Source organism: Coffea arabica, chromosome 8e, assembly GCF_036785885.1.
Source record: "Coffea arabica cultivar ET-39 chromosome 8e, Coffea Arabica ET-39 HiFi, whole genome shotgun sequence".
NCBI lineage: Eukaryota > Viridiplantae > Streptophyta > Magnoliopsida > Gentianales > Rubiaceae > Coffea > Coffea arabica.
Window position 1 is genome coordinate 47,199,599 of NC_092324.1, and position 25,402 is coordinate 47,225,000.

At 37.8% G+C, this 25,402-nt stretch overlaps 3 protein-coding genes across 7 annotated transcripts in view; all 3 read right to left on the reverse strand.

Moving 5' to 3' along the window:
- Positions 1-402: 402 nt before the first annotated feature.
- Positions 403-3,882, reverse strand: LOC113702655 (uncharacterized protein ycf36). Of its 4 annotated transcripts, none has more exons than XM_072061984.1 (4): positions 3,102-3,879; positions 2,942-2,970; positions 2,740-2,796; positions 403-923 (listed from the first exon to the last, which is right to left on the reverse strand). In XM_072061984.1, the coding sequence occupies exons 1-4, from the start codon at positions 3,616-3,618 to the stop codon at positions 870-872; spliced, it is 657 nt and encodes a 218-aa protein (XP_071918085.1). In that variant the 5' UTR covers positions 3,619-3,879; the 3' UTR covers positions 403-869. The 4 variants fall into 4 exon arrangements, with proteins under 4 accessions (XP_071918085.1, XP_071918086.1, XP_027079565.2 ...); XM_072061985.1 differs by having other exon boundaries at positions 403-920; positions 3,102-3,878; XM_027223764.2 differs by lacking the exon at positions 403-923 and adding an exon at positions 1,041-1,523 and having other exon boundaries at positions 3,102-3,861.
- Positions 3,883-4,196: 314 nt separating this feature from the next.
- LOC113702654 (probable serine/threonine-protein kinase SIS8) lies at positions 4,197-13,269 on the reverse strand. 2 transcript variants are annotated; one of them, XM_072061978.1, is made up of 14 exons: positions 12,449-13,269; positions 11,036-11,476; positions 9,787-9,890; positions 7,885-8,807; positions 7,573-7,613; positions 7,120-7,188; positions 6,930-7,030; positions 5,784-5,862; positions 5,598-5,696; positions 5,425-5,493; positions 5,258-5,307; positions 4,977-5,153; positions 4,750-4,857; positions 4,197-4,674 (listed from the first exon to the last, which is right to left on the reverse strand). In XM_072061978.1, exons 1-13 carry the CDS (start codon positions 12,908-12,910, stop codon positions 4,752-4,754), a joined length of 2,721 nt encoding a protein of 906 aa, XP_071918079.1. In that variant the 5' UTR covers positions 12,911-13,269; the 3' UTR covers positions 4,197-4,674; positions 4,750-4,751. The 2 variants fall into 2 exon arrangements, with proteins under 2 accessions (XP_071918079.1, XP_027079564.2); XM_027223763.2 differs by having other exon boundaries at positions 4,197-4,857.
- Positions 13,270-17,159: 3,890 nt separating this feature from the next.
- LOC113703629 (glycine dehydrogenase (decarboxylating), mitochondrial-like) overlaps positions 17,160-25,402 on the reverse strand; it is an 8,244-nt gene continuing 1 nt past the window's right edge. The window contains exons 1-15 of the mRNA XM_027225058.2: positions 24,016-25,402; positions 23,491-23,736; positions 23,334-23,411; positions 23,148-23,248; positions 22,873-23,068; positions 22,655-22,780; positions 21,487-21,672; positions 21,290-21,403; positions 20,641-20,793; positions 20,149-20,337; positions 19,743-19,820; positions 19,528-19,653; positions 19,341-19,439; positions 18,828-18,945; positions 17,160-17,523 (exon numbers count right to left, since the gene is read on the reverse strand). The exon at positions 24,016-25,402 is cut by the window's right edge and continues 1 nt beyond it. Of these exons, the coding sequence (XP_027080859.1) occupies positions 17,429-17,523; positions 18,828-18,945; positions 19,341-19,439; positions 19,528-19,653; positions 19,743-19,820; positions 20,149-20,337; positions 20,641-20,793; positions 21,290-21,403; positions 21,487-21,672; positions 22,655-22,780; positions 22,873-23,068; positions 23,148-23,248; positions 23,334-23,411; positions 23,491-23,736; positions 24,016-25,269 (3,159 nt within the window). The 5' untranslated portion in view covers positions 25,270-25,402 and the 3' untranslated portion in view covers positions 17,160-17,428. The remainder of the gene's footprint in view (positions 17,524-18,827; positions 18,946-19,340; positions 19,440-19,527; positions 19,654-19,742; positions 19,821-20,148; positions 20,338-20,640; positions 20,794-21,289; positions 21,404-21,486; positions 21,673-22,654; positions 22,781-22,872; positions 23,069-23,147; positions 23,249-23,333; positions 23,412-23,490; positions 23,737-24,015) is intronic.

Consider the following 25,402-nt stretch of genomic DNA (forward strand, 5'->3'; position numbering starts at 1 on the left):
TGGGCAAAAGTGCGGTACAGTGATCTTCATGTATGCTATACATTCTTTTAGAAAAACAATCGATGATAAAAGTCTTATTAAAGAACGGGTATTAAATAATACTGAGGTTAGTAATTTGACTCTTAAAATTTTCTTTTGCAATAAATTCTTGTACCATACTAGGAATTTCTTTTGCAATAACTATGATAAAAACACTAACAACGCTTTATTCTGAACAACTACTATTTTGAATGGCACGGCTCTAATCCTCTTACTTACACTAAAATTAGGAAAAACAAAAGCAAGCTGTTTTATTTCTTTATTAGTAGTTGGGCAAACGATACTTAAATGTGAAATTTGGGGTTCTTTAAGAGAAATAGTGTTGACATCAAACACGAACCATAGAAAGAAAAGCAAAACATGTGTCCTAGGATGATCCATCAAAATAAGACCATGTGATATTTTTGCATTACACACAGCACCGACAGAAGGGAGAACAAATGGAAGAAGACATGATCATATTGTATTCGTCTTTCCCAAGTTCCAAGCGTGTGGCTGCTCTTCTCAGCTCTTAAAATCCGTCAACAAAAGTCATTTGGTGCAAATGATGATATGGGTGGCTATACTGTGCAAGATTGGGTAACTTTCATGTACACCTAGGTGCATGTTTATTTTCATCACAAGGATGGCCAGCCAAAGTGAACTGGAAAAACGGGCTGCATATGAAATATCAAATGGCAGCCAAACTAAACTTAGGTACCATCCTGTATCCCATGTAAGGCCGGCTGCTAGGTGGAATTGCAGCAAAAGCCACCGTAAAAACCAAGTTGTCACAACAGTCAACTTGTGACTGCTCTCCACATTTCAATTGCAGCAGCTACAACGATCACTCAAGCTTTTGGTAAAGAGCCAGATTGCAAATAGGCTCCCAATATCCACTGCTGCTGCAGGAATCCAAAATCTTTAAAAGCATATGCACAATGGAAGTAAAGCATTCATGAACCATCCACAAGCACAAACCTACTGATGCAAAAGAATTTTGAGAAAAAGAGGCATATTCATGCTGAGAATTCACGTAATCATTATAGTGGATGTTCAACATCTAGCAAAAGCTGTGCTTCTTTTCTGTTCACCCATGTTGGAACTTATGCTTCCACAGGCATTTTCCAAACTACCAACTACCAACTACAATTTTTGCCAAAATTCAGGGGAACCAATTTACAGAGATTACAGGGATCCTATATGACAACATCAGTCACATCTGTACAGTAAAGGAAGGAATTCACATTCTATAATATTTACATAATAGCTGACAGTTTTTAAGATTAGTTAATAGCAGGTTCCCCACAAAATGCATCAGGCTCAAAGGTTCTAGCAGACTCATCATTGTAGACTCCAGGTACAGCTCTACCACCAGCTTCCTCAGAAGTCTTGTAAGACCTATCTTGGCTACCCTCCACGTTCAAAAAGATGACGACACATATAAACAATGATATTGCAAGAGTTACCAGAGTATTCTTTAATCTACTCAGCACGGGCTTGACCTGTAAGGAAGCCATAACAGTGAAATTACTCGTGCCATTGTGTGAGAAAGTCCTATCAAAAGATTATCTTTCTACACGTACATGAACCAAGGTTTTGAAAGTGACAAGTCATATTTTGGTTGATTGCATATATGAAGATATCGTAAGATGTCCGTAATAATCTTGTAATTAAAAATTTATTAAACTGAGAAAGGAACAAAGTAGAGAACATTTTAGAACTAACTCAGACATTTGGTCTGTATCCAGAAACAAAGTCTTGAAGGGGTTCATATTTGTGCGTTCTGTTTGGTAGAAGTCACAGATATCACCTGACTATACTTGCTTTTGCTCTAAGATGACATAAGTTGGAGGAAAGCCAGATCAATAAAACTGTGTCCCATTATTGGAAAAATCTATGCAGCCACCAAACTGAAACTTTTGTAGGCGTGGATGGAAACTCAGCTTGGACCATAAGAGGAGAAAATCAGCATAAGAATCCACTAGTTTGACAACTGAAACAGGAAAAACTAACTACGACCACAAAAAAAAAAAAAGAGTAGATTCAGAGCTTCAAAAATAACTTGTCAAGAGCTGCTTTCATGGGGAGATCAAACTAGAGATCAGCTCCAACTTGAGCACAGAATGGCCATTGACACGTTTTGAGGATTGTACCATCCTAAGGGCTATATCACTTTATTTTGTAGCTATAAATCAGCTGATCACCGGTAATACATGAAGAATATTGGCATGTACTCAGTGAAAGAATGGTCAGAATATGTTCCACTAATTGCCCTAAACCATCAACAAGTTTGATAGAATTGTTATTGTTACAATTAATTTCATTCCAAGTTGGATATTCCTCTCCCTTTTATTCAAGAAAACCCATTTAACATCTCAAAAAAATCATACAACCAATCAAAAAAGGACCTTTAACTTCGAATAGAAGTACCTCAAATTAACCAAATCGAGGTTGTTTTCATAAACTTTGGCTTATTACAGGGATGTAGGAATCAGGCCATGGTGGTATAATGGCAGGAAAAACCTGTAACATTTGATAGTTTATCCTTTATTGCCCAGTTTATGCTTTTATTGCGAATCCCATCTTGCTCAGTATTTCCAACACAAAATTGTAGTCAGATGGCTTCAACTATTCAAACATCCTATATTGTTACATGGTTTACTAATAGAAGTCTCTATCATGTCATATGTTTAGGATCAAATTCCTTAAATCGCTTACCGAAAATGAGCCCAAAAGCCGGTCACGAGCCAAAACTTCAGCAGTCTTCACCCACATCTGCCGAGGCAAATCGGATCAAATCCCCATGGTTAGTTCATACATTATTATCATATTTTATGGGCACAGCATAAAAGTGGGTCAAATCCGAAGACTTCAAAAAAAGACATAAATAAAAGAAAAGGTGATTTTGGAACCACCTCACCTGCCCATCATACCACCCTGTTTCTTCATCTGCAAAATAATTTTTTTTTGAAAAAAAAAAGCAAAACAAATATCAAATAAAATATTAAACTGAAATTGGAATTGAATCACCAAACTTATTAAAAGTTGGAAATTAAAAATATATATATATGATTATTTACATTCAACAGTGGCACTGAGCAATCTATTGCCGACGTAAGCCCAGCCCAAGTACATCCTCACAACCAGAAGAGTCATCACTAGAATCCCACTTGAAACGCCAGCCAGGACCCGTTTGATAGGGTCGGACTCTGGTCCAACCGACCCGAACCAGGAGACGGGTAGGCCGACTAGGGCGGCAAAGGCAGCTCCGGCGACAAAGAGGCGGGAGCTGTACTCAACAAAGCCAGCTGAGGCCCACGAAAATGGGAAGGAATTGGAGAGCGCCTTGTACTCATTAATGGGCTGCTGGTCCAGAGGGACTGGGCATCCTCCTCCTGTTTCTGATGATTCTGGCGGGATGCTGCTGCTATTTCTGAATGATGCCGAGGGTAATCTGGAGTGAAGATTGGTTTTTGGGATGGTCTGAGCTCTGGGAATTGAGCTGATTTTAGTGAAGGGTGTGGTTAGTTGGTAGCTGGTGGCGGGTGGTGGCTGTACGAGGGGTGGTTTCGGTGAGTGAAAGAGTGTCGTGGCCATTTTTGCTGTTCTTGATTTTGTCTGGCAGTTTTGTTTTGCTTTAGCACAAGGGACAGCACTAGTCCTCTGGCACTGGCAGGTGTGTCCATTTCGATAAATTTGTGTTGAAGAAACGAAATATCTCTCTGGTTCTTTCTTTCTTGTTTCTTACTCGATCAGCGTTCAGAGGGATTGAGAGGATGTGGACATATTTCTTTGACGTTGATTTGTTGGGTAGGAATTAACCAAGCTTTACTTTACCTCATTTAAACACAACCCGTAAGGGACAAAATGACCACCTAAGAGTAGGAAAAAAACAGAGCAGATGGATTGGCGGCTAGCTTCCTCTTCAGCAATGTCAATGTCTATAATGTCAAGCAGAGACTACAGCGAGGTAAAGGAAAAGTAGATTTTTAATCATGTTTGATTATACATATGGATTATGGAGCAAGGGAAGAGAGACCATTCCTCCCACTAATCAGACAAGACAGGTTACAAAAATGAGCAATTGTTCCTTTTCCATATGCCAAAGGTTTCAAATCAAGCATCAGAAAAGAAAATGACTTTAAGAAGGATAAAAAAAAAAAAAGAGGCTCGTCTCCGGAAAGATAAACATTCAATTGATTTTTATTCTTTTTTTGTTACAACCAGCAGAGACCAGATGTTTACACTTACTGACGTGAAGCTACATTTTGCTTCCTCACGACCTCCACAGATTGAGAACCTCTCTTTTTTTTTTTTTTTTTTGTTTATTACCCCATCATATGTCCTTATTGAATAGACTTCTCACACATGTATCATTCTACAGATGTTGATCTCTACGGCCTACTAATAAGAAGAAGAAATTGAGCTTCTTTTTTTTTCCCCTTTTCTTTCAACTGTGTGACAACTCCGCGCATAATTTACTTTTGACCTGCCATCAGCTGCTATATCCTCCACTGCACTTCTTTGTGCGTCATTGACTGCGGAGAACATATGCTTCTGAACACTGAACTGGCTGTGTTGAGCCCCCACTTCGATTGAACCAACACTTCCCAATCCACTATGTCCTGTGTATTTCTTTGCATCTACAAGCTTCTGAAACAAAAAGTTCCGCTCTGGCTCTTCGAGCACATGAACAAAGTCACAGCTATCATTACAACAATCACCTACCTTCAACCTTGTTGCGGTTTGGTTTCTGTATCTGTTTTCTGAACTAGACGCTGCAGACCCTTTAGACGGGTAATGATCTCCTTAAATGATGGTCGTGCATTTTGATTACTGCAGAAAACACGCACCACATTCAGTATATCAAAAAAACCACCCCCACCATACAATCTGAAAAACCCGCTCATGAGCGCCATGGAAATCAGAAGATGAGTACAGAATTAGAAACTTACGAATCCCAGCAGTTGCTTATAATTTCTGCAACCACAGGGTCAACACGATCTGGAATAGTGAGGCGTCTACCCTGGAAACCAACAGCTCCAACCACCTGCATGGAGTTCATCTCTGTCCAAGGAACCTTATGCGTTGCCAACTCCCACAATATCACACCAAAACTGTATACATCCGATCTGCAATCCAAACAAAGTCCCATCCAATACAATTACTTTTAAATCAACTCAAACTGAAAATTTTGCAACAAAAATGGAAACTGGAAACTGCAGAACTAACTCACTTCTCATTGGATGGTTCATTCCTCAAAACTTCTGGGGCCATCCATTCAGCCTGCATTGTGTTGCAAACCTTTAGTAGATCACATGAAACTTGGCAGCAAAAAATGCAGGCAAAAATGCCCAATAAACAGAATAAACTGATCAATATTCTTAAAGTGAGAAGCATTACAGTTCCAGCTGTAGACTTTGAAGAGAGGAATGTGTGATGCTTCATCCGTGACATCCCAAAATCACAAACCTGCAGATCAAGTAGGCAAACAAGGGAAAACATATTAAGGATAAATCAGTGATGAATCCTAACAAATATTGATAGAAACTCAATCGCTCGAGTCGTTTGACAACCTTAACAACCCAATTTTTATCAACAAGGAGATTTGGGGTCTTCAGATCTCGATGGACAATGACAGGATTGCTTGTGTGCAAATAATTCATTCCCTTGGCCTGGAACAAATAGCAATAGCAATATTTACAAGAAGAAAACTTGATAACAGACTCAAAGGAAACAGGGTTTTCCAACTAGTCTTGTACCACATCAAGAGCCATTCGCAGCCGCCTCTTTTCATCAACTTGGACATTTGAACGATGCAATAGCTTAAACAAGCTTCCCCTGCATCACATGAGCAGGAAAAAAAAAAGCCTTATCAAGATATTTTGCCATGTTATATAGTCTCTAGAAACAAACCTCTTTCAGCAGAAACAAATTCATCTTGAATATTCAGGAAGCATCTCAATTAATCATAACTCGTAATCCCTCCACTCCATATGCCCAGGAGATATGCAACAAGGCAAAAAAGTTCGTCCAATTGATATATTTCAGAGTTGTATTAGGTTTAAAAGAAACAGCTAATTAAAATTAAAATAAACATATAAAGCCAACAACAGCTGCTACAGTAAAAATGGCCATGATATTATGCTTCAAACTAATTTTCTAAAAAGCCCTGATTATACAAAATTAAGCACAGGTGACAAAGGCGAAGTCGTACTTTTGGGGAAAAAAGGAAAAGCAAGAAGCAGATGCTCAGGAGTGGATCAGAGTAGACACCAAAAGGCATATATATCATGGCTTAATAACTGGAACTAAATAGATCGGAAAGCCCTTTCAGCTAGTTTGCAAGTACTGAGCATGCCAAAATGAAAAGAATTTATAAGTTTGACATTCATGGCAGAAGTCTGATGCACAGCCACCCCTTCTACATTTTTTTCCACATTCTAACAGCAAATATAGGGGTGTTTAATTTGTAAATTGTCCTGTGCTTATCCGTGAATTCTTTTATATGGCCAAAGTTTAACTTTGCATTGTAACGAAGATGATAATTAACAATAAGTAACTGCAGCAGATTACCTAAAGCCCATCAAAGCCTACGAGAGCAAAGGATGTGGGTAAAGATAGTTTATATCAGCTATTTGTTAGCAAATGTTTAGATCCCATAACATACTAAGTATCAAACGATTGGGAGCTTAATATAAAAAGACCAGATTGGATTAGTCAATTCTTCTTTAGCCAATTTTTTGTTTGTTCGTTTCATCAATTCTCCTTACTTTCATACTTTCACTTTGACAGCACAAAGAGTATCATTTAAAAAGCAATCCGTCAGATATTACATATTAGCAACCCCATCAAAAGAAATAAACGAGCTTCATGTAGTAGCGATTCAATTTGAATGGGACATCAACCTTGGCAGAAACTCCGTCAATATCGAGAGATTTGGGGGACGAGTTACTGCTCCCATGAAGAGAACAACATTTGGATGTCTCAATCTCAGCATGATTTCAACCTAATAAAATGTGAAGGAACAGTTGTAGCATCAGAAAACATTTCAACTACAGAATAAGAAGAAAGAATCAAAACCATTATCATACTTACTTCACATTTGAATTGCGCTAATGCATCACCTGAGATATCTTGATTCATAAACTTCTTCACAGCAACTTCCTGTTATGCAATCACATTCATCAGACAACACAAAGTGGTGCAAAATGCCAGCAGAAGGTGAAATATGTCTTGCTATACAAGCAAAGAGATTTGACATTAATACTTGCTTTTCAACGGCAATTAACAGTTGATTCAGTGGATAGATCATACATTTGACAGACAGCACAAAGCTAAAAACAGGATTGAGTAAGAACTCAACAAGACAGCCAAATAGCCTTATCTGGATATGTTACATAATTCTTCGGCACTAAAAAAGTATTGAAAAACTCTCTTTGCTAAAGCAGATGACGTCAAACAATGGCATACCATGTGTTTTCCAATTTATTGAAACAAAATAGCTGCAAAACGCAGATGAATGCACATGCACACCAAAGATATACTTACAGTGCCATTCCAATCTGCACGATACACCTCTCCATATGATCCTGCAAGACAGGAATTCAATGAGCTAAAATTTTGCACAACAAACAATATATGAATGTCATACTTTATCTTGATTAGAACCTTTTGTTACACATCCTTCAAGTTAGCTGTATCAAAAATTCAAGATGCCTCGAGTATTGACTAGGAAACAGTCAACTTATTTAAATTCTGCCTAAAGTGTCATATAAAAATGACCATGAGATGCTTAACTAACAGGAAATCATATAAGCCTGTCAACCTTAAAAGTCAGTGAGAATAGTTCTAAAGAAATACCAATGCCAATACGTTCACCAATCTGCAGATCTTCCCATGGTATTTCCCACTCAGCAACTTCACCCAGCACTGGATCAATTTGCTCGTCTTGAGTAGTTCGCTGATCAAATTGCTCGCAGGTGGTAATTTGTTTTACGTTGATTGGTCGATCATCAGTTGGGATCATTAAATCAGTTCTATCTCTGACTTGCACATGTCCTGAATTGTTAGTATTAGAAGACAACTTTCCTAAAGGATTACATTCATTAGACCTATTGGGTGGCTGTCCCTGCTTTTGCGCTACCAATACCGCAGGAGAACATTTAAGGTCAATGCTACACGGGAAAGTGCTAGATAGCTGCAATCCAGAAAAGGGTATGAGTGCCTGCTTATGGTCTGACAAGTACGCTGGTGGTTGACATTGAACTTCAGACACCATCTCACGCTTTAATAACTGCTTCTTTTCAATCACTTCCTGCTCTCCCAGATCATGAGGACCTTGACTTAAAGAATTGCGGGCAAATTCTGGGTCTTTTTCTTCACTAACAACACGGTTGGAAACATCTTCAACTTGGATCTGTTGGGCAGCAGATGGTTTAGGGGCAGCCCCTGATGACCCTTCAGTTGTTTTGACCAGTGATTGTAGATTTCCAAATTCACGCTCAAACTGCTTAGCTTGGGCGTTCCCTGAAGCAGTCCAACAATTTCTCTGTGATTCAATTCCAGTAAAAGATGGTAGAGAACTTGACCTGCCGACATTTGATGCTCCTTGGATAACGGATAGTGTTTCAGTTGGTCCCCCAAATTCTACTTGTGTATTTTCTACTATATCCTGAATGGGTGTCATGGTTCTTACATCTAAGCCACAACTTTGAAGCTGAGCACTTGGTACTTCAGAAGGAATTAAAGCGCCTGGAGCACCCATTAAGTCAATAATGTACTCACTGCAGCAGAAAATTAAATTAGCAAACATGCATTATCTTCTGAAATATTTAACAGCAATATTGATACAAGAATGGCAAGAAAATATTTAGAAAATGCAGGCAAGACCCATGTGGATTGTGAATACATTTTCCATCTGAATAAAGCTATAACTTGTAAACATCTGATTTGCTTCCTGCAGAGAAGTAGTTGTGTTTGTTGGATATCACATGTACAATAAAATACATGGGGCAATCAAGCAAGGTTTTTCAAAGGCGTGATAAGAGGTACAATGGATTCTCTCTCAACTTTTCTTTCCTTTTTCTTCCTCAGATGAAATCCCAAAGAACAGAAAATTTATCACTTTCTCTCTAAATGTTTTCCGTCCACGCCCCCACCCTGGTCGTTTCATAAGCTCCAAATGTAGGTGTGATATCACAACCTGAAGCTCCAACGCTGTGTATAAACTGGATTTTTGGTTCTAAATCCTGCCCAACAACGGTCCAAATTTATCATCTACCTAATGCAGATACGAAGCAAAAACCCAAAGCACCTACTCGATGTTAACATCATTACCTCACGTACTCCCCCACCCTCTCCTCCCAGGTGGAGGGGAAAAAAAGGAAAGAAACCAATGAAAGAAAAACAAGAAAAAGAAACAGAAAGACCAACAGTTGTTGCTGGTATAATTCATAAAACAAGAGCATACAAATTTACTATGTTCTTATGTCATACCTCTTTTCAACACCATATTATACCCTATCAGAAAGAGACAATGTTAATTCTAGTATTAGTGTATGGAGTGGAAGTGGAAGGCGAGAAGTTTTTAACTCTTTATGGGATTCCTACCATCAAACCACAAGTGCTTGTCACCAAATATGTTTTCCCAATTGAAATGAGGACAAAAGCAGTAACATAAAATGAAAGTCTGTGACAAAGCCAACAAACAAAGGAATAATATTAAGTTAGTGTGTGAAAGAAAGCTATAATTTGCAAAATTACCTTCCATCATCAAATCTTATCAAGTTGACAGCACCATCATCACTGCCGGTGTAGTAACTCCCTTTGACTAGCATACATGGAAGGTTGATCCTATCAGCAAGTACCTTGTACCCAATAACAAGATTGTTACATGCGGAGAGAGAGAGAGAGAGAGAGAGAGAGAGGCAATCCAGTAAAGCTCATAGGGGTAGGGTACACCATTGAAAATAAAAATTAAAAAAATCTCAAGTCCCATATGTGAACCATGTTGAAGCACAACCATGCTGAGTCAATAAAAGTACCTCCATAACATTAATGCCAACTTTAATCAAATAAAAACAAAATGAACAAACTAAACTACAGCGTTAATGCGGATTCCAATCAAATTGAGTTTTTAAGCTCCAATGGAACACTTTTGAGGCTTACAGCCCACTTTAAGCATCCATCAAACTTTCATTCTTCTTCCATTTAATGAAATTAGTTCTTCAACATCTACAACATGAAGATGCTAGCCTTTGTTCCCTCTAGAATCCTGACATTAGGAACTTGGGAAAGACTCCCAATACCTTTTGACGATTTTGGGATTCCAACTAATTATTTATAGTGCCTAAAATTTTGAAATTGACTTTTGTTCTCCAATTTTACCCATGTCAAAGCTGACTGAATTGTCTAGCTGTAGTAAAGATTTAACGATGGTCAAGCAATTTATGCTATGCAGGGTCCCTCTAATTCAAAGTTTGTTATCCAGACTATGCCAGAAGTGACCCAAGCTGAAGACACGCTTGCCAACTATTGGCTATGATCCAATGTGTGCATCTCAAGTTTTTGTAGGCCTTGTTTGGAAAGCCATTTTTCACCAAAAAATTTCTACATTTTCCGTTAACACATTTCCTAATCACCTTTTTATCTCACTTATATCAAATCACTACAATATATTTTTTATAAAAACCCTAGAAAATTGCAATCCAAACAGTTGATGGTCCCACTAATACATTTCAACGAAATTGATTGAATGAAGGGTAAAGATTGGAAGGCAGAGTTAAATTTTCTTGATGACTTTGGCAGTGACAAAAATTTTGGAACAGCACAGAATTGAAAATGCAACAGTTTCAACGGGTCAGAGGGAGTATTCCAAATGCTTTTCCCGAGTTCATGGAGAATTAAACAACCAAAGAAGAACATAAATTGATGATTTATAAAAATCGCAAATTCAACCAATTAAAATTCAAAATATAACTGATAACAAGCAAAGAAGGAAATATTATACAACCTTAAAGAGTAAGGCCCTGTGGCGGGAAAGTCCCACATCAAGAGAGCCGAGTGGAAGGATAATACTATTTAGGAAGATTCTCAATTCATAACTCCGGGCTGTCCATCTCCTCCACATTGCCTCAGCATCATTAACAGGACCTCCCATTTTATTAACCACAACATCTGCAATTTTTTGCACAAAAAAGCTCAAAAGAGCACCCACTCTTAGAGCTTGACACTCAATAGAGATTAAATGCACTTTTTCCTCAAGCTCTCGTAGCTGCACGTCAGCTGCACGATTGACTAAGATCACTTCATAATCGACATTACCCAAGACAGGAATAGATTCAAGGTCCACCAATGATGGCATTTTCCCTGCTGACACCAAGTTGGAATTAATTCCATAAACATCATAAAACCCATCCATCACCTTCTCATTGTAGTTAACAACATTATAACTCTGCAATGCCAAAACAAAACAAAACCATATCAAATTCAGTCCTGCCAAATGATGACTAAAAAGACAAAAACAAAAAGAACCGCACCGATCCATTAAACAAATAACTGTCATAACAAACAAGTCAAAGTGAAACGCTCCTCAATCAACATCTATCACACCGACACCGCCTACTCTCTAAACCCAAGGGAATAATGGATAGGATTCACACCAAATTAAACACTAAAATAACAGTCTGGCACGGTTGTTAAGTAATTGTATGACGCCTTGACAGACATTCGTCAATATCAATACCAAACTTTGCACAAGGAAACAAAGATAAACCGCTTCTTGCTTTAAGATGACGTCATGTACCATAAAGAGCCCCCGGGGGGGAGGGGGTGCGGAAGAGAAACAAAAACGAGCAATTTTCAGTTCAATTAAGTTGAACATGATCCATAATTCAAATTAGACCCGAGAAGACAAGCAACAATCCAAGCTTTCCAAGTTAATGTTTGCAACTCATATGGTATAGATATGTAGTAGATAGAAGTTCCACAATTAGAATATGCAAAATGATAACACAAGTAAAACTTCTTGGACCCAAATTAGTGAGTGCAACCGAGAACATGGGTTAAAGTTCTATTATCATGAGAGGAAAAATATTTTAAAAAATTTACGTGTACAATTTTTGGCAACCAGCTTAGCAAATGCAGCTGGTTAACTATAGACATTCCAAACCAGGAAATGAAAATCAATAAATATGTACAAATTTGGCAGCCAATTTGGTAATTGCAACAGATGTATTCAGTAAATAGGAATACGAAACAACAGAAGCTAAAAGTGTACAATTTCAGCATCCATAAGCACCATAGGATCTAATTCAGACATTAACAATGAAACCAGAGAATCATTAGCCAAAAAACAAGTAATCTATCGAAAACCTAAAATAGTAACTGAAATACAAAGGAAATAATTAATTACGAAAATCATTACCCAGTATCGCAGAGAAAGGAAGTCAACGAGCGACTGAGAAGGCGGACAACCCAAGCTAATCTGCTTGGCAGCTTTGATTTGGGCGGTGGTTTCTGGATCCTCACGCGAATCCGGATCCGATGATACACTGATCGCCAACGCCAATTGCACCTGAAATTCCTCCTCCAACAAACTAAAATCCGCGTCGGCCACATTCGCATTGATGGAACTCACCAAACTCGAATTCTCCGACGACTCCAAACTCTCCGTCGCCGTGGTGGTGGTCATCGTCGTATTGGTACCAGTAGTGGTTTGGCTCGTCGACGTTTGTTCCTCCGCCGGAGGATCAACAAGCGTCCCCCGATTATGATGATGGTGGTCGAGAGGCAGTGGGCGGTGGTGGTCGGTTAAGGCACCGCCACCGGCACCTCCGCCACCACCGCCGATGTGTAGTTTCCGCAGTAAATGCTTCATCTTCGACATCAATTCTCATTTAACAATTAAAAAAACGAAAAAACAAAAGGAATAAAATCTTTCCTTCTCAATCAGTTCCTTCTACAGATAGACATATATATTTACAAATACATATATTTATATATGTGGAAAGAGAAATTGGGAAAATTTTCTATATAATTTTGGTATGCCGAGGAAGCTTCTTAATGAAGAAGATAGTAGTCTAGTCTGGGTATACAATTAAAAGCTTCCCCCCAGTTCCCTCCAATTAAAGCCAGCACTTTCTGTCACTGCAGATGTATACCGATACTGAGATGTGTATATATATACATTTGAGTGCGTGTACTGATATGTGTATATATATACAATTGAGTGCGTGTAGATCTGGGTGTGTAAATGTGTGTATAATAACTACTTCTCCAGTTGGGAATTGAGAGAGTGGGGAGTGGGACTGGGATGAAAAATTTTTACGTTGGTTTGGAATAGTTATTACGCATGTCTAGTAGTTGATTTTTAATCAAGGAAGTTCTATGATGCACATGTGTATATAAGAGTCTTATTTCATTTCATGATTTAGAGCAACTATTAAACATTTCTATTAATTGTTTCGTTCCATTTCCAGAACCGAAGTGATTTGGAATAACTATTAGACATGACTATGAATTATTTTCGAACTAATAAAAAGAGTTTTGCGTGGACATATAAAGGTGTTACATTGTTTTGTTTAACATATGAATCCCACTTAGCATGAAAATTAGCAAATGGATATTTATATGTTCACGGGATTTTTTTTTATTGGTTTTGGACCAACTTTGCTCCGAAGCTGACATAAAAACTTCTCAAGTTGGAGTACTATATTTTGTTTTTTAAATTTTTTTTTTTGTGGGAAAGAAAGGGTCAATTTCATTTTGCATCCTTTTAACTATATCTTGATTTCCACTTTGGTCCTTCAATAATAAGTTGAGATATTTTAATCCCTAAATTATAAAAAATTGTTCTACTTAAGTTCAATCATTAACGAGATGTTTCCGAAATTAACATAATGCTAGTCAATTTATTTGCATGGTTTCATTTCTAAGGGCATAGAAAAAAAATCACTCATATTTAACAGGAACAAAAGAAATTCCATAATATAAAGGTAAAAAGGAGTTTAGGAGCCAATTAGTGGAACTCAATGCACAATTCAGGGATTAAAGTGTTCAAAATTAAAATTTAGTGACTAAAGTAAAAATCAGAACATAATTTAGGGACTAAAATGTCTCAATTTAGAGTTTAGGGACTAAAATAAAAATCAGGAGATAGTCTAATGGCGTAAAATAGAATTAACCCCCAAAAAAAAAATTCATGACGAGTCAATGAAGAATACACACATTACGTATAGGACCTATAGGCGTACAATAAATAGCTGTGGCCTACCTTTGTGGACCAACGACTTGATAATGACCGTTGGATCAGTCGGTTTATTTACCCATCACAAGAACATTTGGTCATGCGAATTTATGCCATCGGTCGGGATTTATAAGTGCAAATGCCAACAAAGTTAGATATGTACTCGAGAGACGTTTGTGATTAATTTCTTGATGTAATTAGATCAAATTTGAATAAATTTTTTTAATCTCATTTTGAACTTAGTTCTATGAGACAAGTATTAAACGCAAAATTTCTATGTATGTAAATTAAACAACTTCAAGTTTAGTTGGATAAAAAGTCGTTATTTTTTTCAAGTTCTAACTTTAGTATAATTAAACAATATATGAACTCAATTACCAATTTTGATTGAGGTGATATTTGATTCATTAAACTTATGTAATGAGATATTGGCACAATAGTTTTTTTTTTTATAATTTGCTGCATTCTTTTTCTTTTCTTTTTTTTTTGGGTGCAAACTACAAAATGAAAAAAGATTATAATATGTGTTTGCGTTGAGTCGGTCAAAAAATTAAAATGGCCAAAATGGTCCTCACATTTTAAAAAGTATTTTTTTTGGTTCACTGCAAAAAACGTTGTAAAATAGTCCCATCACATATAATAAATGTATTAATTTAGTTCGACAACCGACTTTTGATCAGATTTTCGTCAAAAATTGCATGTCCAAGTCACGTGCTCATGCTTCAGGGTATAACAGCAAGAAGAATGAATATAATGACACTCTCTTGACAAAAAGCATTCACAAACACCGTCTTTGGGAGGATGAAGGAGGGTGGTGGAATAGCTTTTTTACGAAAATATATATATATATATATATATGTGTGTGAGGATAACTTCTTTCAAAATGTGAAGGACTTTTTAGATCATCTTTCCATTAAACAAAAGAAAGAGCAAAGAGTTAGTCTCGCCATCCTTAGTTCATATAGATGTTCTTCGTAGCATGGTATTGGAATGTATGACTACAATTTGGGAAACAAGAGAGTTTTGAATATCTCTTAGATGTAGGTCAAGGGATCAAATCCCTTGGCTTGCATTCTAATATCCCGACTTTCTTGAAAATATTTCGTGAGTGGGTGCATAGGCAGGCTCACTTGATCTGTTTAGATCTCCTCTCCTTCTAATAATGTAGAGTAGGAGTAGTTGTTGTAACATAGAGGCACCCTCCCTTGACTTGTTTTGGTCCCCCCTCCCCCTAGTGTAGAGTAGGAGTAATTGTAATACAGAATCTATCGTGTCGACAAAAAAAAAAAAAAAAAGTATGAGTACAATCTGATTGGCCATGTTGAAGGGGAGCTTAAAACAGTTTATAGTTAAACCTAAACGCAAAACACAATCGAACTCCTTGGTAGAGAAACCTAAGCACCTTCAACCAAATTAACCACCCAAGGAAGTACTTCGTCCCATTCCATGATTTTGCTCGCCTTTACACTAATTCATTTGGGTAATCCTGATCCAAACATGCTAGTAGAAGATCATGGTTAATAGTACTATCATTCATCTGCAGATATCCATTTCTGCATTACTCCTAGCCCATGACAATAGTCTAAAAGTCACTTGTACACAGCCATCTTGCCAGAATTTTACAGATATCATCATCTAAGCCTAGTTTGTACACTTGGTAAAAAGCCTGTAGATTCATGTACTTAAAGAGGGGCATTTGGACCCGTGTTAGTGCAGATTGCTGGCTTGTATGACGCTAAACCAGGGCAAAATTTCCTGCAAAGATTAGTGCGCCATTTACGGTAGAAAAGTTTATAATTGACCAGTGGATTTCAGCTTTCAGACATGCCCCCCCCAGATCTGATAATGTCCTGCATGAGGTTCAAGCGCTTACAGCTTACTGTTGGTCATGCCTCAGCTGCCATTACATTTTTCTTGAAAAAATGTGTAGCCACACGATCTTTTGCTAGTTCAACCAGCTCCATTTTATCTGGACCAATGAAGATCACTGGTCACTCACTGCCTTTTGGATTGAATCAACCTGGATTAATAATGCCTTGGATGTCTAGACGTCTACGTTCGGTTGGTAAAATTAATAAGCCACAATATGGACACTTACGATAGGATTAGCATATGTCAACCACCAGATCATCAGGTCCTAGAGCCACATGCTCATTCGCGTATTTATTTAATATAAAAAATTTCTGAAAACAACAATTCAACATGGTCCATATCGAACCAATTAATTGGACAGGATCTAGGTAACTGATATACCAAGTATATATATCTTCAAGTGGGCTTTGAAGTTATTTGATGTACATTAGAACAGTAGTACACTGCTGTGCAGAATTGAGTGCTGTCCAATATGAGATTCATCTATGGACGATCCTCGAGATTGTTAGGATATAATCTGAACCTGAAAACAGCAATCATATAGACTTTTACCCAAAACCTTTTGCGGGCTTCCAGCCCCCGCTTGAAATTTAATCAGAGTAAATAAGACAGAGAGGAAGAAAAATAACATGACAATCAGGTGTCGTTTGTCCACAAGGCTAAAGAAGTCGCAGTAGTTTGATCATCAAGAGGATTTGGGTACAGTTTTAAGAGCTTCTGAAAATCATTAACAAACTAAAAGCACAGGAGCCTTTGTAATGATAATCAAAATTTGAATCAAAGTTATGACAATGTGCTAATTTTCGTCATCATAGATATCACATCCAATTCAAATGATCACCACAATCTTGTATAACCAGATTCTTTGTTCTAACCGCATTTCCCTTCATGCTATTTTGGTTCTCGATTTGAGTTGTGGTACCAACTCTGAATCATCAATTTAGATCCCTTTCCCAATAGGGGATTGTCATCTTTTTACTTCATTGTAAAAGAGCATGACATTAAATTTCACTGTTGGTTGAATGTGAATGCAGCCTTTTAGTGTAGCTGTTGAATAAATAAGATCATGTAGAGAGATAGGAAGCAGAAAAGTTGGTAATTACATCTGAATGCTTCAAATTAGAAACAACTGTGTCATCACAGCAGCTGCACATCAATATGGTAGAAGATGAAAGTCAGCAGCCACAGAGAAGGATACGGATAAGGATGTCTATATACAAAATGATGAGGGAGATTTGCTCTCATGATTGTGGAGGAGCATTGTGTTTTTTGCTGCACTTGTAAGGCTTAAGCAGTAGCAGCCTTCTCTTCCTCAACAACTTGTGCTGCTGGAAGAAGGGTGCACACAAGGTTGCGATCACCATAGACATTATCAACACGTTCTGATAAGCCAACCAAACAATTATTAGTGTCGACTACAAGTAGCATTTTAGTACAGAAACAACTATCGAGGAAGTCATCAAGATGCAGCAGCAGCAATAACAGATGGAGCACATGTGACGTGCAAAGAATACTCCAAAAGTTGGCAGAGGACGGAAAAAAAGAAGGGTAAAAAAACTGATGGTTTGTTCCCTCTTTAGAGTATCAAACACGAAGTGAGATGACGCTTCATCAAAAGAAAGTTTCTGTAGTTTGTTCTCGACATCATAAATTGATGAACTGGATCAAATTTCCTTCGTTAAGATTCACGTTTTTTTCTAAAACTAGAGATGCTTTAGGAATAATACAAGAGGATGCCAGACCCAAAGATGAATAACATTTTCTGTACAAAAGATATAAAGACTTCTATGGAACTTTCAGATAATTGAGACACTAAGATGACACAGCTGATACTCTGGCACCATAATGCAATCAAAATATAATCTCTTTGTTTTAACATGCATTCAAAAATATGTACAGGATAAAAAGCAACCCAGTTTGTACCGTTAGTTGGTAACCAAATAAAGTCTTCAACATGCATAACCTTCAGAAAAGGAATATCTAAATGCCGAGCAAGAGGGCTGAGAAAGAAAATGTAAAGCAAAACTCATCTGGCATTTGTTTCATTACTATACTATTGCATTTAGCTTCTTTTTCTCCTATTTCATCGCTTGGATCTAACTAAGTCTTGATGAGCAAACCTTAAATTTCTGCCTACTCAGAGACAGAGGTCAGGAAACTGAAACCTAGCAGCGAACCTTAAGTTCTTCAAGTGTTGCACATGGGACAATTCTTTCATTTGGATATTATCAGGCGTTTCAGTTAAGTATATAATCACCTCAACATTTTTTCCCAGAGATGCATCTGACAGAAGTTTTCAGCTAAGCTGTATACTTGGCTACCAAAGAATAAGATAAAGCATAAAACAGGTGTTCCTCTTCCTTGTATATGTGCAAACAGAAAGGCAATTGGAGTCCCAAAAGTTAAAAGGAGAGGTCCATACTATATGGCTGCCACCACCTAGTAGAAGTTTAATGTTGTTACAGGCATAGTGAGGTTTGGATATTTATGGCAGCTTAGTATTACCCTAAGAATTAGCTTTAGGGACAAGTAAAACCTACTTCACCATCTGATAACCACTTTTCAAGAGTTCTAAATGTGTACGCAAAATTTTCTCTCAACTTACAAAAGGAAGGAAATGTTATGCTGAAGAAATTTGTCAATGACACCTCCAGATAGTTGTGACAAAAACGTGTATTAAGCATACCTGTCGTTGGCCAGAATTTTGCAGTCCTCAGCCAAGAAGCTGGGAAGGCAGCATATTCCCGTGAGTAAGGTTTTGTCCATACATCAGCCATGAGTAGGGAGGGTGGATGGGGAGCAGACTGCACTCAAAAAACTCGGTTAATATCTATGAACTTTATGCAGGAAGTGGGAAAACTTTGTCAATCAAAGAGTACAGACAACATTTAACTCCACAGAAAGGATAAGAAAGCAGATTATAATGTTGAAGTGTTAGGCAAACACCAGCATTTTAATCAAGTGAACTATCTTGATACTTCCAAGTCTTCATAATGAATTGAAATTTATGACGCTTTACAATGTTGGTTTGTCTCATAACCAAAATCGAGCTAAATATCATAGATATAGGCAAATCAAGAAATGAAAGGTTAGAAGAACTTTTAGCAGGAGAGAGAGAGAGAGAGAGAGAGAATCTTTAGAAGACCTCCTATTACTTGAAAAAGTACTATTTTTCCTGGAAAGCAACATCCTCTTTTACCTTGAGAACATTGTTGTGCAAATCAAATTTTCCTTTCTCAATTTGGGCAATTTCTTCTCTTATTGAGATAAGGGCATCACAAAATCTGTCTAACTCTGCCTGCAAAAGAATGCATTCTCATAGTAACAACAATAAGGACACTAAATTATATAGATAAAGATGGGTATAAAGTGTAAGTTAACTGAACCTTGCTTTCGCTTTCAGTTGGTTCAACCATAAGAGTGCCTGGAACTGGCCACGACATTGTTGGTCCATGGAACCCATAGTCCATAAGACGTTTAGCAACATCTTCAGGCTCTATTCCAGCAGTGTGCTTCAGGTACAGCAAGTCAAAGTAAGAAACTAATCCACATTTGAGAACTGAATGTCCCACAATAAACGACTGATGTTAGCCATACTTACCTTAAAGCCCCTCAAATCAATAATGAACTCATGGGCAACTGTTCCATTGACACCACGGAAAAGAACAGGGTAGTAATTCTGCCATTCCATTTTTAAAATATTAATCCTTGAAAAAATCTAGTGCAAACTAAAAAAATTAAGTATTATCAATTGGTTAATGGCTTGATCTGAAAAAGGCCGATAAGACCAAGTATTGATGTCTGATTTGAGTCTGCTTGACCGGGAAAACTAACTGCAGATCTTATGATCTTTCACCCAAAAAAAAAAAAATGGAAAAAGGTACTGCATGGAAAAAAAGCAAAACCAATACTTATGTAAGTAGTGACTGCTTTTTGGGTGACATAGCCGTGCTTGGAAGAAGTTATAGCCAACTCAAAGAAACAATCAGGCAAAACAAAGGAGATACCTCAAGACGCTTTGCCATGTAGTTTGCATTCAAGATGGCTATCTTTGATGCTTCTGTAAGTCCTTTAGAACCCATCATAGCAATATATGTGTATGAAATTGGCAAAATGAGTGCAGAGCCCCAGGGTGCAGCAGAAATTGAACCTAGGGGCTGGCTTTTTCCAGGGGCTGGTATACCTCCAGTAGGTACCTTTGATATAATAGCACCAAAAATCAGAAAAAAAGAGGAGTAAGAAAAATGAAAAAAATTTCATTATTGATTCACATTATTAGCCTTCCCATCATTTCTAGAAGGTATTAAACATTTATAAATAGCATCAGTAATAACAACAACTTGAAGTTAACATGTATTATTCAGTTTTGACATGAATAAGAAAGTTTTCTCAAAGACAGAGAAATTTCACGGTAGAATAAAAAAAGATACTTCACCATGTGGGATGCAAAAGGTGCCACGTGTAAAAGTGATATTTTTTATGCTGTAAATAGGGCATACCACAGGATGTGATGGCAGAAATGGTGCCAGGTGTTTCTTCACACCAATTGGACCCATGCCAGGACCACCTCCACCATGTGGGATGCAAAAGGTTTTGTGAAGATTCAGATGGCACACATCAGCACCAATAAAACCTGGACTGGTCAGACCAACCTGCAAAACAGAACAAAGATAGGAATGATTTTTGAAAAGGAAATGGCTGCAGGATTAGCACTAGGAGGAGAGCAAAGAACAAAATGACTATTCAAAATGTAAAAAGCTTTTTTCCAGAGAAAAACTAATTCAATAATTGCAAAAAGCATACTAATAAAAAAGTTTCCCAGGAAACGTCAGACGAAAACCCTAGGGCGGCAAAATCAAGGAGCCAAATGATGAAGCCCTGCTATGAATGTCATACAATGAAAGGTTGAACAACAGAACACACATACATTGGCACCTCAAAGGAAACATGAACTAAATATTCATCAATATTCTTAAATAAATGTAGAGATAGAAAAAAGGAATTTAGGATCCTAGTAATAAGACTGAAATAGAGTTCTCAAGGGTATCTCTTTATGAAGAGGTAAAAGCATTAGTGATGTTACTTTTATAAACATTAATTACTTCTAGGTGCACATTAAACATGAAATGATACTGTCGTTAAATATACCTGAGCATTCATGTTGGCTCCATCCATGTAAACTTGACCACCGTTGTCATGAATAATCTTACAGATCTCATCAATACCTTCCTCGTAAACACCATGTGTTGAAGGGTATGTAACCTAGAATCCATTAGAAAATAAGGCTGAAAACTTAGTTGCTACATGTAGAAATTACAAACTATGGATGTCTATGTACCACATACCATAAGAGCAGCTAGGTTCTCCTTATTTGCTTCAGCAGCCTTGCGTAACTCTTCAATGTTAATGTTTCCCTTTGAATCAGTTCCAACGGGAACAATTTTCATGCCACACATTGCAGCACTTGCAGGGTTGGTTCCATGGGCTGATACAGGTATGATGCATACATTTCGGTGATGGTCTCCTCTTGACTGCATTTTTAAAAGGTAAAAACTCATATCAGTGTTGTAATTTTCTAAGTTGGATTACAATGGAAACCCAAGGTCCACGCATGAGCCAATATAAAGACTGAAAAAGCTTAAGTTTATAGACCAGAGACACCGAGATAACTACATACTATATATTTTTGAAAGTCAGAGGAAGCTTTTAATTGCATCATACATGCTCCAGAAATCTATCAACATTTAATTGCATCATGCATGCTTCAGAAATCTGTCATATACAGCCTTCAAAAACACTCTAGAAGTTTTTGAGAGTAAAAGTACATGTAGGATCTCAGCACATGAAATGTAGGTCAAGGATTTAGGCATCTCACGCCTATTTTAAGTACTAACTTATGCATACTTGAGTGCTCTGACATAGGAAGAGAGACTCCATTCTGAAATATTATTTTAACATTTACAAATAGGTGATCCTGTATTATGGACAGTCATCTCCTGCAGTAGGATGCCGACAGATGTATATCCAACTGCAATATTTATTTACTGAATCATATCCATATTGAGTTTGTTTTTACTTCTTAAGGGTAAGTAATTGAGGACCAAACTTGTTGTGCAAGGCAATACTTCATAGACACCTCATCTGTCTAACAGAAATTAGTTGTGGTTCAGCTTATAAGACATTATTTAGTTGCAAGAATGTGCATATAAGTAATCAACTTCAATTTGAACTAGGGCACCATTCAATTTGAGCGGATTGGCATCTGAAAACCACAAATGCCAATCCGCTCCCCACATCACGAGGGCACCATTCAACTAGGGTTGTCACATGTTCACAAAATCATATATTAACATGATCCAAACATAAAAAAATGGAGGAAATATCCATTCCTCAATTGCCATGAACCACACACATACTCGAGGAAAAAGCACAATGCACTTTAACGTTATAGCACAATTTTTTGAACCAAAAAGGGCAGAATTAATTTGTAAAACAAGTTGGAATCAGAATAACCTGATGATATGCACGAATAACCATCAACCCTGCATACTCGCCAGAAGCACCAGCATTAGGTTGCAATGAGAAAGAGTCAAAGCCAGTTATTGTGCACAAAAGTTCTCCCAAGTCCTTGAACATTTCCTGGAAATAGAGGTTATGATGGTTCAGTGACCGACTTACATCGAGCAAACAAGCAACACAAGGAAATAAGGTTCCAAGATAATTCTAACAACCTGATAACCCTCAGCCTGTCCAGTAGGGGCAAAAGGGTGGATATTTGCAAAGCTAGGCCAAGTCACTGGCATCATTTCTGTTGTAGCGTTCAGTTTCATTGTACAAGATCCCAAAGGAATCATACTATGGCACAATGAAAGATCCTTTGATTGTAGCCTATGAAGGTATCTGAGCAATTCATGCTCTGTGTGATACCTAAAAAGCCATAAAGAAGTCAAATGAGCTCTAGAAGAAAACTTAAAATGGTTGTTAACATTCAGTTGGAAGGACCTACGAGTTGAAGATAGGATGAGTCAAGAATGGGCTCTCCCTTAAAAGCCCAGCAGGGATTTTATTCTGAACCTCAGGTGCAAGAGTTGCAGCAGTGAATGCCACCTAAATAATGAATTTATCAGAAACAAGTGATTTCTAAAAATATCATGACTACACAAAATGTGGAAAATGCAACAATCATACTTACAGGCTTGCCACCTGAAAAGACTTGAAACAGTTTGTCCACATCTTCTAAAGTTGTTGTTTCATCAAAAGAAACAGTAATCTGGAAGAGAACAGACTCCAGTTATCCCATAAAGAAACTCACAATGTATGCAGTAAACAACACTAAATAGTATACTTACAGTATTCTTGTCCACAATCCTCAAATTGATCTCATTCTTGTAAGCCAGATCAGCAATTGCACATGAATCCGCAACCTTTACCTTCACTGTGTCAAAGAAGGGTAGATCCTGCACCTCTGCTGTACCAAGTTTTTTCAGTCCAGCAGCAAATGTCGCAGCAAGACCATGAACCCTGTGGGCAATTGTTTTTAGCCCTTCAGGTCCATGATAGACAGCATACATAGCAGCCATGTTGGCAAGCAATGCCTTCATAACAGCACAATAGTACAATGTTCAATAGTCAACAACATGATAGAGAGTTCTAAGAAGCATGTTTGATGATCTGTCATATGAAACTAAAAATATCTCTATGATTGTCTGCAAGTGATAGAAATAAACCATGAATAATATGTTTGTTCCTTTTTCTATGTCATCATTTAGACAAAGAGCAATAAACTCAATTCCTCCTAAATAGCCTAGGTACTTAAGGCACTTTATAACATGAAATATGGAGCATTCGCCAAAAAAGCAAAATAATTTCTTTACCTGAGCTGTACAAATGTTGCTGGTAGCCTTGTCCCTGCGGATGTGTTGCTCTCTTGTCTGCATAGCCATTCTTAGTGCTGGTTTTCCAGAAGAATCCACACTGACACCAATAATTCTTCCAGGCATCATCCTCTTGTACTCTTGGGACGTAGCTAGGAAAGCTGCATGAGGACCACCATATCCCATTGGGACACCAAACCTCTGAGCTGAGCCAACAACAATATCAGCATCAAATTCGCCAGGAGGCTTCAACACTGTCAAAGCCAAAAGATCGGATGCCATGACAACCTTCACACCATTAGCATGAGCATTCTTAACAAACCCCTCATAATCCACAACCTCACCCTCAGTGCCAGGATACTGTATTAAAACCCCACAAACATCCCCAGACTTGTAATCAATATCCTTAATATCGGAGACAACCAGTTTGAGATCAAAACCTTCAGCCCTAGTCTTACAAACATCAATAGTCTGCGGATGACAATTAGTAGCAATGATAAAAGTTTTCTTTTTTCCTTTCTGGATGTTATTACACATAGCCATAGCCTCAGCTGCAGCAGTTCCTTCATCTAGTAAAGATGCATTAGACATAGGCAATCCAGTAAGATCCGCAATCATGGTCTGATAATTCAGCAGGGATTCAAGACGTCCCTGCGAAATCTCAGCCTGATAGGGAGTATACTGAGTATACCAAGCAGGATTTTCCAGGAGATTCCTCAAAATAACAGGCGGAACAAAGGTATTATAGTATCCCATTCCAATATATGACTTAAAAACTTTGTTCTTAGATGCTAACTTTTGCATGTGATCAATCATTTGAGCCTCAGTTAATCCCTCATCAAACTTACTAAACGTCATACCATCAAGCCTGATAGATTTAGGCACAGTGGCGTCAATAAGCGAATCAAGACTGGGGAATCCACAATTCTCAACCATTTTGATTTGTTCTTCAGGGGTTGCAGAGTTATGGCGGCGTGGAAATGTATCACTTGGTTTCAGTGCCTCAACAGAAACAAATCGAACTTGGCCAATCCCAGAATGCAAAAATGCATTCTTTTTCGGATTGACATTAGTCCTTTGATATTGACCTTGGAACGAACAAGGAGACAGCGAGGAAACAAACCTTGAAGGCCTATAAAATGGTGAAGGAGCTGACAACAATTCATTGGCTTCTCCATTGCCTCTACGCTGCTTTGCTTGTGAAACCAGCCGTTTCAGAATGGCCCTGTTGGCAAGCTTTCTTGCACGGTCCATTACTGATCAGCAGCAATGAAAGAAAAGGAAGATACCCTTCTCAGTGTTTGGAAAAGGGGTATGAGAAATGCAAGAAAGATTGAATTTTTACAAAGCCCTTTAAAGCTTTGCTGCTCTTTTTGCTCTGTTTGTT